The sequence below is a fragment of the Brachyhypopomus gauderio genome, chromosome 9 (assembly GCF_052324685.1).
Source record: "Brachyhypopomus gauderio isolate BG-103 chromosome 9, BGAUD_0.2, whole genome shotgun sequence".
In the NCBI taxonomy this organism is placed as follows: domain Eukaryota; kingdom Metazoa; phylum Chordata; class Actinopteri; order Gymnotiformes; family Hypopomidae; genus Brachyhypopomus; species Brachyhypopomus gauderio.
In genome coordinates this window covers 6,536,549-6,553,079 of record NC_135219.1, presented here as the reverse complement: position 1 = coordinate 6,553,079, position 16,531 = coordinate 6,536,549, and the positions used below count along the sequence as shown (strand labels likewise).

The 16,531-nt window shown below is 40.5% G+C and overlaps 1 protein-coding gene across 1 annotated transcript in view; it reads right to left on the bottom strand.

The window, feature by feature from the left end:
- Positions 1-139: 139 nt before the first annotated feature.
- Positions 140-16,531, bottom strand: part of nt5dc1 (5'-nucleotidase domain containing 1) — a 55,912-nt gene continuing 39,520 nt past the window's right edge. Inside the window, exons 8-12 of the mRNA XM_077016694.1 lie at positions 7,282-7,379; positions 6,734-6,855; positions 5,811-5,972; positions 2,251-2,416; positions 140-1,976 (exon numbers count right to left, since the gene is read on the bottom strand). Of these exons, the coding sequence (XP_076872809.1) occupies positions 1,864-1,976; positions 2,251-2,416; positions 5,811-5,972; positions 6,734-6,855; positions 7,282-7,379 (661 nt within the window). The 3' untranslated portion in view covers positions 140-1,863. The remainder of the gene's footprint in view (positions 1,977-2,250; positions 2,417-5,810; positions 5,973-6,733; positions 6,856-7,281; positions 7,380-16,531) is intronic.

Below are 16,531 nucleotides of genomic sequence, written 5' to 3'. Positions count from 1 at the left end.
CGGCAGGAAAGCATGGGTAACTCATGTCTTTGTGGTTGTGAAAAGTTCACAAAATCATATATTCGTTTCTGAATGATTTTTAAATTACGGTAAACACAACGGAACACAATTTTCAGTAGCAGACACACAAGAACGTCCATACTGCACGTATTTGAGAACATATTTATTTCCGCACAGATGGTTAAATGAACACTCCAGCACCAATGATGTTCACAATGTTGTACAGAACACCCCACAAAAGATTAGAATCGTGGTGACATCCTCCAAGGTCATCATCAGACCATGAAGTTCAAATATTGCATCAGCAACAGTGCAAACGCCCCAGGAGAACATCACCAAAATATTTAACTTGCACACAGGGTGGTGTAACATTTATACACTAATTCTTCCCATGCCAGACTTTGCTAATTGTGAAATGTATTGCCTGGATAATCATGTTTAGTTGCTTGATCAGTAGTCTAACTTGGAACAACCTCAACACTTATTTTTTTTTTACAGTGGGAGCTTAGACCTTACAGCCACCTCTTATGTTCACCAACACCATCTCACAAACGTTCAAATAAATGTCCCTCAGTGAATGTTGCTGTAAACATACATGCAGAAATAACACTGTTACAGCTGCAGGAAGCTCCAGACAGGATGAACATGAACACACACACACACACACACACACACACACACACACACACACACACACACACACACACACACACACACACACACACACACACACACACTCTCTCTCTCTCTCTCTCTCTCTCTCTCTCTTTCTCTCTCAAGAGGAACAAGGTTGAACACACACCTACACCCTACCCCCCACCCCAGCAGGAAAAGGCATGAATGAACACACACACACACACACACACACACACTAACACGAACAGGCATGAACACACACACCCCCACAGAGGCATGCATGCAGTGTGTTGTTCACTGAGACTTACACACTTAAACAGCTGGGTGAGATGGCAGCACTCAACAGCATAGCTTCATACATGCTCATACTATACATACGACACAATACATACTGCACATACAGCACAGCACATACTGTACATAATGAATAGCAAATACTATACATACAGCATACTGTACATACAGCACAGCACATAATGTACGTACAGCACAATACATACTGCATATACTATACATACAGCACAGCACATACTGTACATATAGCTCAGCACACAGACCCATACTGTACATACAGCACAACACATTCTGTACATACAGCACAGCACATACTGCACAGGCATGAGAGCTGACCCACCCACCCTCCACAGCCCCTGAACTGCTTCACAACGCTTAAGTCACTACATGTTACCAATGTAAACACACCTGTCTTTCTGGGTTCTATGTTGTGTGTGGGGGGGGTCTCGCTGCTTCTGCGGATCCTCGCTGGTAAAACAGGTCAGAATCGGGCAGTGTGGAAATATCGGGCAGTGATGGGTAGACTGAGGATGAAAAACCCACAACCATAACCAGAGACCAAAAGGCAGCCCTGTGTTAGATAGGCGAGGGCTTTGGAGTTGAGGGGTAGGGATTAAGCAGAAGAGTATAAGCAAATGTGTTGCAAGATAGTGGTGAGTTTGGTTTCGTGGAGATGGAAATGGTGATAGGGCTTCAGATGAGTGAATATTGCTGTCACTTAAAACATTAATTGCTTCTTTCACCTTTTAACAACATATAATTGAACACGACAACAAACACAACCACCATGTGCTCAGTGTAAAGTGTGGAGGTGTGACTGGTGGAGACAGTACACAGTGTTCTGTTTCTGCCACTGGACCGATGGGTCCTGGGGTGGCTGGAGGTGGAGAGGGCAGCCTGGGCCAAAGCCCTCCATCAGGGAACAGAGGGGATTCACCACTGGGTCTGTTCATTCTTCAGCAGCGAGTCGGGGGGTCTGGGGTAATAACCTGTAGTGCTTGGCTTACCCGGGGAAAACCGAGGGAACTTAAAATCAAGTGGCAACTCTGAAATGTGAAGAGAGAGAGAGAGAGAGAGACTAATACCAGTGTGCTGTAGTAAAAGTTAGGTACAGATAGTTAAAATGGCAGTGAAGTATATATGTGCTTTCCTCCTCAGAGGTCCTTCATCAGCCATGTAAGCAAAGTTCTTTCACTTCACTAACTACACATTATTATGTGTAATAAAGCTCAGGAGGAGTAGCACATGTTCACAAATTGGTGTTTGGCCTCCACACTGGGGATGGCCATTGTGCTGTAGGTGTTTGGCGGTGTTGGGTACCTGTGATGGCCTCCACACTGGGGATGGCCATAGTGCTGTAGGTGTGAATGCAGTGACAACACCATGTCATTCTCAACCTCTCTTCTTCTTCCTCTCCCTTCTGAACATCCACAAAATACGACCCCCACTGCTCAGACACGGCTGAAGGCGTCTTCATGCCCTCATCCTAACAGACAGAAACATGCAAAACAAGCAATAGCAACTGGCATCAATGCTATGCAAATGTATAAACATCATTACGGCTGTATTCATCATTGATTCCTGGCTGTGAGCATCCTCCTCTATACTGAAGGTAGAATTATACTCCATGACCTTTACCCAGGCTGAGTAAATGCGGGTCAGTCTGCAGTTTCTGGGACAGCTGGAGTTGACAGATCAAAGAAAGAATTGAAAAGTGTATGGGTTGCACACACACTTGATTATTTCAGTGCAGTTCAAAGTATATAATTAGCTTTTCTGACCCGATTCTGAGCGTGAACTACTAGGGTACAGTGGTCAGCAACTCAAACTGAACTATCCTAATAGTCAGTGAAAACTGACCATAAAAAGTAAACATAGCCATGTGTTCATGCGCGCAACTGAGGTCTACAATGGAGGACAAGTTAACTGAATTTTGGCAGGAGCACCATTGCCTGAACAGTGTTTGTACTGGCTGTGCTAATTCTGCCTGCCCACCCACCACTTTGCCCAAATGTACAGTTTCTGTCTAAGCTGTGTAGACTACCCCCCCCCCCCCCCCCCCCCCCCCCCCTAGCTATTGTACTTCCACGTGTAATCTTCTTCTCAGGTTCTGTGAACCCCAGTTACGGAGCAAGACTTGCTCTGTTCATTTAGGACACAAAATGAAGCATTTTCTTGTGGTGAAGCATTCTTCAAAGGATGTAAATAGTCAAATAAAACATGAATGATAATACTACAGTAACAGCAGTAAAGCAATTTATATAATGCTTGTCCATGCACTTTTTTTGATTGGCCGTTAGGTACATTTCTCAATTAACTGACCACCTTGGTGGTCACTGTCCTAGTAATTTCTGTGTGTCAGAGATACGAGGTGTGTCATGTGAGCGTGTGAACTGCTTGAACTGCGTGTGTCTCATGCCCAATGCAGTCATCTGGAGTGGCACCTGGGGGTCCAATCAGATTTCAGGGGTTTCCAGTGCTACCCCAGGCCCTGCTTTGGCTACGCCTATGACAAGCAAGAATCCTGGCAGCCGAACTGTGAACAAGCTGCAGTGTGTATATGGTTTTCACAGAGAGACCAGAAAAAAGGCAATTATCTTGATGCCAGAGACTTGGGTGCATCTAAAGGAACATCAGTGTTATCCATATTCATTCAGGTTTGTAGCTCAACAGTTCACTTAATCAGGGACCTATGTGGCAGAATAGCGGAAGCTCTTGTGTGCATCATCATAAGACAGAACAGAGACATATCTAATGATAACAGCCCTGGGTGTCATCAGCATAGCACTGAACTCTAAGCCAATGACGATAAACAATTTTACAAAGAGGGTGCATAAGAAAAGCACCAAGCAGCATACTCTGGGGCACACCTTGACTGTTTGCAGCCTTTGAAGGTTTGAGTTTGCCCAAGTTAACAAAAAAACAGCCTCAGTGAAGTATGATTTCAACTACTGGAGCTGAAACTCAAACACAGAAGAAAGTCTAGATAGATGGATGGTATAACTGCTTTCAACAGTATTTATAGCAGCTCTAGGGTCAAGGAGTAAGAATTAGTCAGAGTCAAATTTATTTGTATGGCACGTTTTTACAACAGCTGTTTTCACAAAGCAGCTTTGCAAATGTGCGGGTCCAGTCATCCAGTGAGCGAGGAGCGGACATCACAATGCTGTAAACATTAAATGTGGTTAGTGCATCAGCGGAGAGCAGGACATGGCTGGCAGTTCTCGCTGACATCACTGGCAAATGAAACACCCAGAGCAGAGAGCAAACTGCCATCTTCAGGTTGACCAGGCACACCAACAAGGCAACATTGAGAATTTAACACCTAAAGCTGTCGTGGGAAATGACCGACACGCTCAAACAGCAAAAGGAAAGCTATAACTTCAAAATGGCTTTCCCAAATAAGGAAGGATAGAGAGAACTCGAGAGAGGGATGGGAGGTAAGACCCAAGACTGTAGAGAGGAGGTAGAAATAGGACCCACAGTCAGCCCTTGAGTTCTGTTGGATCGAATTACAGTGAGGCAGTACTATGCCCCCCTCTAGTGGCCAAAGATGGCCTAGTAGGATGGGCTGTTATAACATCAAGGGATGGTTTCTTGAAAACGTGTAACAGCAACAGGTTTAAGGAAGAGACGAACAATCAGTAGAGTGAAAGAGTGAAATTAGTATAATAATAATACACATGCCTTAAGGAGAATAATACACATGCCTTAAGGAGAAGGGTCAGAGCAGGATGAGAGCAAGTCATGTTAGACTTACCAGTGAGCTGTTATTATTAATTTTGTCCTGAACAAACTGAAGGAAAGCCAGAAAATGGTAAACACGGGGTATAACGAGCTTAATAATAGTGTGTAAATGTGTTTTAATACTGTTTTTACCCTCATTTATAACTGAGGAGAAATTAAAATAATAACTGTGACTTGTAGGTAGTCCCTGTATTTAAGTGGGTGGTTGGGATGGACCTGAGGTGGACATCAAGTCCAGTTTTCCTGTACCAGCGACCCAAAAGAATGAGGGGCCTCAGCTACATTAGACACCCTAACCCAGCTACATTATACACCTTAACCCTACCCCAGCTACATTATACACCTTAACCCTACCCCAGCTACATTAGACACCCTAACCCAGCTAAATTATACACCTTAACCCTACCCCAGCTACATTATACACCTTAACCCTACCCCAGCTACATTAGACACCTTAACCCAGCTAAATTATACACCTTAACCCTACCCCAGCTACATTAGACACCCTAACCCAGCTACATTATACACCTTAACCCTACCCCAGCTACATTAGACACCCTAACCCAGCTAAATTATACACCTTAACCCTACCCCAGCTACATTAGACACCCTAACCCAGCTACATTATACACCTTAACCCTACCCATCCCTAGCCCAGCTACATTATAGACACCCCAACCCTAGCCCAGCTACATTATAGACACCCCATCCCTAGCCCAGCTACATTATAGACACCCCATCCCTAGCCCAGCTACATTAAAGACACCCCATCCCTAGCCCAGCTACATTATAGACACCCCATCCCTAGTCCAGCTACATTATAGACACCCCATCCCTAGCCCAGCTACATTATAGACACCCCATCCCTAGCCCAGCTACATTATAGACACCCCATCCCTAGCCCAGCTACATTATAGACACCCCATCCCTAGCCCAGCTACATTATAGACACCCCATCCCTAGCCCAGCTACATTATAGACACCCCATCCCTAGCCCAGCTACATTACAAACATTGGTACAACAACCCACTTGGGCAGCTAGGGCCCAGGGCAACGGGAGAAGAGTTATATCACACTCACAACACACTGTGTGTGCGTGTGTGTACATCATAAAGATTGAGAGAGGGACTCACCTCAAATTTGCCTTTCTTCTCTACAGGGGCCTGACTGGGGGTGGAGTTAACTCCACACACTCCCTCCCCTTCCATCTCCTCCACAATCATCACCGTCTCCCACTTCCCAAAGCTAAAGGCTGGAAACATGTCTGAACGCACGCTGTCCCCGAAATACACCACCTGCAGCAGAAGAAAACACACATGCACAGACACACACATGTGCACAGTGAGCAGTGTACTGACACAGTGGATTGAGTCATGGTTCCAGCATTAGAATGTCTTCTAATCATGGCATTAGAATGCTGAATATTTAGCATTACAGTTCAGTTTTATCTACAGTGTACGATTGAGTGTCTGATTCTGTTTGCTGAAAAAACAAAGTAACCTTTCACAAGGACAACATGATATGAACTAGATGTGGGAAGTTGTGATCTTATAATCAGACATCTTCAACATCTCCCTGTAAGGGAGTTCTGATCTCACAATCAGAAATAACTTGCCAGTGGGGAGGTCTAATCTCATTATCAGACATATTAATATTTCCTGTGGGGGAGATCTGGCCTCAAAAACACATTACCATCTCTCTGCCATAGGTTGCTGTGCAAACAAACTTTTATTTGACTGTCATTGTAGTGCGGAAGTCCTCAGTCACACCCACCATATCCTCAGTGGTCATGAAATGCTTTTAGCAGTCAGTTACATTAACAGTCCAATTAGGGACTCCATAACACTCTGACAGGGTGACACTGATAGGGTGACTCTCTGACGGTGGCATTCTGAGATCCTGCTTAAGCCCCTCCCTTCTCCCGCCACTGCAGTTCACCAGGACATTCAACACAAACAGACCAAAACTTTTATATGAATGGGTGAATGAATATTCATAATTTGTTTATGACATGTGTGTAACCCAACACCATCCAGTAACAACCCCCCCATCTCACCTTGGGCTGGGATTTGCCAGTCATGGATTTCAGCAGTTCGTGTAGATGAGGCCAGTTGCCCTGAGAATACCAGCCAGGTTTATCTAAGCCTGGCAGCCCAACACTGTCCTCCAAGTCATTCACTTCAGAGAGAGGTGGGGGGGAGAGGTGCAGAATTCATCATCTATGTTTAAAACTTTTTGTTTGTTCAATTTAAAATAAATTTAAATTACAAGCATTAATGTTTGTCATGATGATAAAACACCAATGAACTGAACAGAATTGAAAGAGAGAGAAAAAGAGAGAAAGCATAACAAATATACAATATTGCCACTAACCCAGGAACAAAGCAGTACATTTCTCTCTAATTAGGCTACACCTAATCTGTAGGGTTAGGCTACACCTAATTTTGGTTGTGAAAACAAGACTTCCTTGCTCAGATTCACCCAGGGCAGCACTTTCTGTGGCTGGCTGAGGTAAGTGACCTCACATCCACTGGACCGGTTCTGGTTCTCTTTCCCACTAATGTCTAGACATCATGCATGTATGCGTATGTGTGCATGTCTCACCCAGCGTTCTGAATGGTCTCTGCTGTGGAATGAGGGAGAAGAAGCCTGGTTTCAGAGCGTTAGTGATGATGATGTCGAAAAGGTCCTCAAAGTCCTTCCTGAAAAAGCCAAACGGAGTATCAGAGCTCACATCAGACAAATGACCCACCCTTCTGCTGTCATGATATCGGACAACTGACCCAATCTGACAACTGATAACTGCACTCATCACATCAGACTAATGACCCTCCTGTCTGCACATATCACATCAGATTAATAACCCATATGTCCACACTCATCACATCAAATGAATGACCCTCCTATCTGCACTTATTACATTAAACTAAAGACCCACATGTCCGCAATCATCACATAAGACTAATGACCCACATGTCCGCAATCATCACAACAGACTAATGACCCAATTGTCTACACTCATCACAGTAGATTACTGCACAGTGAAAGGCTCCAGGGAAAATTACCAGCACAATGAAGTGCAGAGAGAAACATCAAGCTTTTTCATCACCTTTTGAATGACCATATCCTCCCAAACCCTATTTTATATATTTTTATTTAACCCTTGTTTAACCAGGTAAAAGTCCCATTGAGCCACAATGGCTCTTCTTCCAGAGAGTCCTGGCCAAGAGTGGCAGGCAGCAAGTTAAACATTTAAAATAAAAATACAAAGACACAGGACAGAACTGCAAGAGGACTGAAGACAAAAATCAAACTACAAAATCAAATAAAGAAATAAAATATGAATGAAACTAAAACATGCAACATACACTAAGGAAAAAGAAAACAACTAAAACAAGACAATTCTCATAAACACAACTGACAATACATTTAGAGAAATAGACTCATGGACATTATATTTAAAAGCAATGGCAATGATCTGTCAGAGTAGATTTTAGGAGGTTTTTAAAAATATTGACAGGAGGAAGTGTCTCTAAATGCAATGTGTTCTGGAGTTCATTCCAGGCATATGCCGCATAGTATGAGAAGGATGTCTTGCCCAAATCAGTCCTTATTGAGGGTACAATTAATAATAACTTATTTGTTGACCGTAAACTGTATGTACTAGTGTGTAAAGAAAGCAATGTTGAGATATATTGTGGCAAGTTACCCAATAATGCTTTCAAAGTAAAAGTCAGAAAGTGAAACTTTCTTCTAAAAGAGAGAGAGGACCATTGCACCATATCATATAGCAAGCAGTGATGAGTCCTATTTGCTGTTCCTGTAATAAAACGCAGAGCAGAGTGATATAAAACATCCAGCTTTTTCAATAGCAATTGTGAAGAATGCATATAAATTATATCACCATAGTCTAATACTGATAAGAATGTGCTCTCTACTAACCTTTTTCTTGCTTTGTATGGGAAACACTTTCTTTGTCTAAAATAAAATCCTAGTTTAGGTCTAAGTTTTTTTAAGAGGCATTCAATATGTGTATTAAAAGAAAATTTTTCATCAAGCCATACTCCTAGATATTTATAAGAGGATACCCTTTCTAACTGTGTTCCATTAGTGGTAAAAATAGACCCATTACATTGTTTGTGTGAACGTGTAAAGACCATGAATTTAGTCTTTTTTGTATTTAGAACCAGCTTAAGCCCTACAAGGGAATTTTGTACCAGGCTAAAAGCAGACTGTAAGCAAATCACAGCCTCTTCTACTGATGATGCAGAGGTGTATAAAATTGTGTCATCAGCATAAAGATGTACTTTTGTGGGACTTAAACCCACACCTAAGTTATTTATATAAATAGAAAACAGAATAGGGCCTAGAATTGATCCTTGGGGTACACCCATTTTAACTTCTAAAGAGGATGAGGTGCAGTTATCAATGGTTACACATTGAGATCTACCACTCAAATAATTAGAAAACCAGTTAACGACAGGGGGGCTAAAACCTATACTTTTCAATCTTTGCAATAAAAGATCATGACAGACTGTATCGAATGCTTTAGACAAATCAATAAAAAGAGCAGCACATGAGTTTTTGTTGTCTAAAGCAGAAATAATATCATTTGTCACTGATGTTATCGCAGTAATCGTACTGTGTCCTTGCCTAAAACCAGACTGCATAGGACTTAAAATGCTATGGCTAGCCAAGAAATGTTTTATTTGTTCATTAATAAGTGATTCAAATAATTTAGCCATAACCGATAGTCTGGAGATAGGACGATAATTGTCCAAATTAGTAGGGTCACCACCCTTTAACAGTGGGCGGACAAGGGCAGATTTGCAGGAATTTGGAATAGAGCCGCTGATTAAACTAAGATTTAAAATAGCAGAAATGGGGTCAGCTATCAATCTTGCAGCTAGTTTAAGAAAATATGGCTCAATGTGATCTGACCCAGCAGACTTTTTACAGTTTAAGTTTAAAAGCGCCTTTTGTACCTCATAAGCAGATATGTATGAAAAATTAAAAGCATCCAAAAGGTTAGTAGAGACAGTTGAGGATTCACTGTCCACATTAGAGGTTGAGAGGGTCGCCTGTGTCACCATTCCTGCCATAATAAAATGCCTATTAAAAACCTCTTCTAAATTTTGTTTACCCCTCACTTCTCCTTGTTTTGTTTTAACAGCTTCAGGTATGGTGGGGGGTGGCATATCCCCGGAAGTAGATTTAACTAATTTCCAGAATGTTTTAGGGTCATTTAGATTTTCTTGTATTAGGTTTAAATAATGCTCACTTTTTGTATTTTTTATTAATCTTGTACATTTATTTCTTAAAGCCCTGTAGATTAACCAGTGTTTATCATCATTAAACCGTTTAGCTTTAACCCAAGCCTCATTTCTTTCTCTAATGGCTCCTGCAAGTGTTTCGTTAAACCATGGGTTATCCCTACCCTTCACCCTATATCTTCGTAGAGGCGCATGCTTGTCAATTATAGATAGAAATGTGTTTCTGAAATAATCCCATGCCAGTTCTACATCATCCATATAACACACTCTGTTTAAATCACTTTGATGGATGTCATGCAAAAAAGCCTGCTCATTAAAACATTTATAATTTCTTTTCAAAATAATTCGTCCTATAACCCTAGGACATGGAATATTAATATGGGATTTTAAGTAGGTGTTCCCTGAGAATAAGAATATATTTTAACCCTAGAATGCCAGTTATCAGGCACTAGAGGGAAGCTACAAGCTAGGAAATCAACGCTCAATGCCTGACCTTCCAGAAGTGGACCCCTACATAGCACCTTTACAATGGGCCCCCTTTGTGAAGCTCTGGTGTGTGCAACATGTATGCAAAGCTTGCTGGTAATCTATTTTTCTCCAGTAAGAATCTAATGTCATCTTTCTTGCCTGTTCTTTGAGGTCTTCCCTCATGTCTGTGTCTCGATTCTTCTGCGGATAAGTTCCTCCTGATGCTAACGATAGCCCTACATGTTTATCATCTGTCTTACAGTTCTTTGTTTCTTTTTTTTGAGAGCATCCTGAATTATGCATCATGAAACCATAAATTCCCCCTGAAATTTTTTTAAAATTCTGATCTGTCAGAACCTCACAGGCACTGTATACTTGATGCTGTACCAGTTGGTGTGGTCAATGAACTACTGCCTAGTAATAGTGAACCTTTGCTCACTACAATTAACTCTTCTCTGAGCCTAGGCTACATTCCCAAATCATTACAGACGTGCCACAACACATCTTTGCAGGGAGTTTGGTTAGCAGGTATGTATTTTTTTTCTTTAATAGAACCTTTATAGGCATGCTTTTGGAAATAAAACAGGTTGTTGAATATATATTAGTGGTGGGCCGTTAACGGCGTTCGTTAATTTGATACTCTTATCGGGCGATATAAAAATTATCGCCGTTAATCTATTCTTAAAGTTGGGTTGGGAACTGGGTCAAAATGGGTAAGCAAACTATGATGACTTTCAACTTGATAGCTTAGTTCGGCTGTATTCCTAACCAAAATGAAAACACGATGGTGGGAGGAGTTTGAGAACGAGTTTTCAAACCTGTGAATTACAAAATCGTATGTGTGTTTACATGGATACGGCCACAAAGTCGCCAGGTTTGCTTAATGGAAAATTCATTTTTAGGAACGTAAAGTGTTACCGGAGCGGAGCTCGGAGCGGTCGTTTTCTGCATGGTCCTAGTGCTAGATTCGTCGCTATTTAAATATTTCTTTTTAACCGTTAAAACTGCAGAGGACCAAAACCGGCTTTTGAAAAAGTCCCCCCTAAATTACGTCCGTGAGGTTAAATGTACTAAATGCTAGCTTACATTTCAAATATCATGTTTAGCTGAATAAACATGTTATCAACCCCTTTTAATGTACAGTATGTAGGCTTACAAATTCATGTTTAACTGAATAAATGAGTAGCCTACATTTTATTGAGCATGTTTTTTTCTTCAAGTATCAAAGTAGAACAGCTTCCTCAAGCAGTCATTGATGCATTTTGGAAACAGGAGATGAGCCCCTGGTCTAATGCACCCTCTGTATTAAGAAACCCTATCTCAAAAACGGACTTTTAGTCATTACTTGCGTAGCACGCATATGAGCCATTTTAATATAGATTAATCTAGATTAATTTCAAGATTTCAGTGAGATTAATCTAGATTTAAAAATTTATCTATGCCCACCCCTAATATAATATAATATATATATATATATATATATATATATATATATATATATATATATATATATATACACGTGTGTGTGTGTGTGACCGGTGTGTTTCTGCGTTGTGTAAGAATCACTATCCACATGCAATCTTTGTAGGCAATCTTCTTTTATTGGATCAGCCACTCCTGTTAGTACATAGCAAGTACATAGAACAGTGCTGAAAAACTTACTCCAGCACTCTCTCCGATATTAAAATGAAAAGGGCGGCGCGCGCAACGTGCATGCCTTGCTACACATACCTGTTAGTACATAGCAAGTGCATAGAACAATGCTGAAAAACTCACTCGAGCACTCTAAAAGCATAACGGAAGAAAAGTGAGTGAAGCACAAATAACAGATTTGTGAAACATTTCACCATCACCACCATAAATGAAATAAAGTTGGTGAATAACAAATAGTGACATACCTCTCCCACGATATTAAAATGAAAAGGGGAGAGTCAAGCTGGGTAGTCGCTATTTATACTATATATAAAACACCACAAAAGAAGAAACAGAAAGGGGAGGAGTCTGGATCCCACATATTCACTAGTAGATAAACAGATAAACAAATACAGTACATTTTGTGTAATTATACACAAACAAGTGACAGACCAATATATATATATATATATATATATATATATATATATATATATATATATATATATATATGTAACCACTTGTAACCACTATTTTATATAGGGTATGTGAGCAGGCCCAGGTTTAATGAGATACCCGTCGGTGCAGAAGCAAAAGTCCAGGGGGTGGAGCTGGATCTTAGACCCAACTCCTCCCACCATCGTGTTTTCATTGGTCTGAAGTAATTGCACTACGCAGAGTTGTATCAGATCAGGCATTCCAAATCACCGTTGTCGTCCTAAATTACTATTCTTATTTACTCACATACGTTCAGGTGGTGGGAGAAAGGAGAATGCTAAAAAAACTGGCAACTCTTATAGTCAATGAATCCCACCCCATGTTTGAGACTTTATCAGCTCTGGGCAGCACCTTCTGTGACCGACTGCGTCACCCAAGGTGTGTTACAGAGCGTTACCGGAGATCCTTCACCCCTGCTGCAGTTAGACTGTACAATCAGCACTGCTCTCGTTAGCAATACACTTTTTGCCTATAGTTCTTTTCGCTTATATTCTATGTATATATGTATCAATGTAAGTTTGGAGTCTTGTCCTCTGTACTACTGTCACTTTGTCACTTTGTACCACTGTCACTTTGCTGCTGGGAATTGTGAATTTCCCCATTGCGGGACTAATAAAGGCTTATCTTATCTTATCTTATCTTATCTTATCTTATCATTTGTGAACAATCACGAATGTGAAAGTAGGTTAATAATAAACCAATTTTCATCTCGCTAATGCTAGTAACTAGTTTCCTTTGGTGATTATACTAAATCTGACTGTTTCTGTTTGCACGAACAGCCACTGTTAAGTTTATCTAATTTAGGTGTCTAAGTACGTGACGGTAAAAACTGATGTTAGAAGGCGAGTGGTTAGCTAAACAGAATACAGATGTATAAAATCCTTATGTATGTTGTCTTCTTCATATTGGACATAAACTGTTAAATTAATTCATGTTTGCTGTAGTTACTTAAAATTTGTAATGGTTGTGCTGTTCAGTACCGCATGGACACGTCGAGGGGGGTTATTCAGTAGTGTGTGCATGTAATGGCCATGATCCTCATTAACCAGTTCACTGAAAAACTTCACAACTAATATAATGCTATTTATATTTTTCCATCCATCTATAGATGCATATCGCTGTTTTGAAAAAAGGACAGACGCTTTCAGTTGTGCAGTGCACTACTTGTTGCAGTAAATACCACTGTCCATTCTGCACACCTGAAGTGTACCGTCCTAACGAAAAAAGTAATTTTATTAAAGGTAAAAAAAAAAAATAAAAATAGTACATATTTACGAAATGTACTGTATTTATTATGTTGGCAATCACAGATCATTATTCCTGTCCACTTTTACGTTTTCTTGTAAACTTAAAAAAACGTGTATTGTGTTATTTAAATAACATTCAAAGAACATTTTGATCTTTAAAATGTAAAAGGGTGAATTTATTGGATTTCTATTTCCTGGTCGGAAAACGTAAGCGACACTTAGGAGGAGTTGGATTAGATGCAGCTCCGCCCACCCCCTGGACCGACCAAAAGAAACTATGGACGGTGGGAGGAGTTGGATCTAGATCCAGCTCCACCCCCTGGACTTTTGAGTCTGCAGCGACGGGTACTTGGGTTTAATGGTCACAGTTTGCTACTGACCATCTACCACGGGTAACAATTCTGGGGTCGCAGGGTGTGGTTTTTTGGGCTACTTTTGAGTTGGGCTACCCCCCCCCCCCCCCCTGTTGACAACTTACACTCGCCACCCCTCGTCGACAGATTACACTCGGCGGGTTTTACACTGACTTTGTGCGGGTTATTTTTGTAGGACCTGGCAACCCTGGTTCCAGGCATACAGATTATTTGGACGCACAATAAGATCATGATGGCGATGACTGAAGAGGCTACACTGGTGGATGGGAAATTTAAATATAAGAAACTTCCAGATGGAAGTACAAACAAAAATAGTGTTATTTGCACTTCATGCAGGAAGGAGTTTGCTTATCACAGGAGCACTTCCACCCTTCGTTACAACCTCAACGCAAAACATGTTGGAGCTAACGCTCAGGTCAGTAATGATAACTTAGCTGTTAAATGTATTCCTAGTACGATAGGGTGACCAAACGTCCATATTTCCCGGGACATGTCTGTCTTTCACATCCTGTCCCTGGCGTCCCGAGTTTTTTAAGTGAGGAAATGTCTTGGTTTTTAAATTACCTTCATTGGACCCTTAAGCCTGGATTAAACGTTCGCGAGTGGCCATAGCGAGCGACGGATGCGTTAAACTTGACACGTCACATTATCTGCAGTGTTGTCCGCTCTCTGTGGTCGAAGATAAAGGCTTACAAGAAGTGCTGCACATTGCGTCAACTGATGCAAGTTACGAACTGCCGTCCAGAAAGACAATGTCGAAGAAAATCCAGCAGCTGTATGATGTAAAACAGGTTATTGTGAAGAGCGCCACAAATGTGGTTCTAACTGGGGATCACTGGACCTCTGTTAGCAACAAGAATTATCTTGGTGTGACAGCTCATATTATAGATGATGAATGGAAGATCCAGTCATTTGCTTTGAGCATGCTGAAGACCACTTCTAGGCACTATGGAGATGCCTGTGAAAGAGGCCTGGGAAATTAAAGAAAAAGTATACCATCTAAAATGGTATTAAAAAACATCTTTTGTTGACCACTTCAATTCTTCTTATTCTTCTAATAACCTGAGCAAAACTCCCAAAATTAAACAACATTTTTGGTCAGAATTTCCAGTGTTCTGAAAACTGTTTGCTCTGTTTTCTGCACTCATCTATTGGTCTGTGTAGTAGACTGGTGGAAAAATAAAATGTTAATTGATTCATTCATCATTCAAACCTAAATTAATATTTCTCACTAAAATGTGATTAATTTCGATTAATTAATAACAAAGCTTCTGATTAATTTGATAATTTTTTTTATTGCATCCCACCCCTAATATATATATATACACACACACACACACACGCACTATATAAAATCAATTTTTTGTTTTAGGTAACTAGCTAACTAGCTGTTTGCTAATATTAGTCATAAGCTTCAGGGCAAAACTTCACTGCAGTAAAACCAACCATTCCACTCTGGTTTGACATATATTTGATTTTAAATATTCAACCATTAAAAGAATGAATAAATTATGTTTTTGTTATTTATATCTGCTAGCACAGGTAGCTAGTAAAAACTCATGGGCTATCACTGGCAATACCTAGTATGACTTATTCATGCTAGCTAAGCTAACATAATCAGTGTTCTATTAGCACGGAGCTAGCTCCTCAACAAATGCAGTGATATGGAATATCATTGCATATATGCAATGATATATTCCATGATTCTATATTCCAGCATGGAATATAGAGAGCTAGATATGTCCTTTAATCACACTTTACATAAATAATTAGCCTAGCTTATTGTCTAAATTCTTTGATGTGCAGTTAACCGATTCCATTCATCAGTGTATTTTATCTTGAAATAAAGGCAAGTTCATTTCAATGTGAGAGCTTTAGCTTAGCTAAATAGCAAGCTAGCTGAGTAACTCAAAAACTTCATAATGTGGCACTGAATTTAAGATAGGGTTAAGCTAGGGGTAGGGATTTTTATCCAGGGATAGCCTGTAGAGGGTTTTCCATCCACCGAGTTTTTGCGCATTTTGAAAATGCGCATGAAAAAAGCTGGATGGAAAAAGTCCAAAATTCGAAAAAAGCCCCAAATATCGCAAAAAGGTTTTTACGCTAGGAGGAGGTGGAAAAGTTAGACTATCGCATCACCAAAATTCGGAAAAACTGGAGGAAAAGGGTTTTTCGCATAAACGATGATGTATCATGCCTCAAGTCATGTGGTTCTGTACATGATCACGATGTAAAGATGGCAAATGCATACAAAAACAGTTCTGGAGAGAGCAAAAATTGAATTTAACTTCTCCATGTATAGAAAAGAAAAAGAAAAAAATTTTTCAAAACCTCAACGTGCAAAAATGCGTAACTGCCAGAT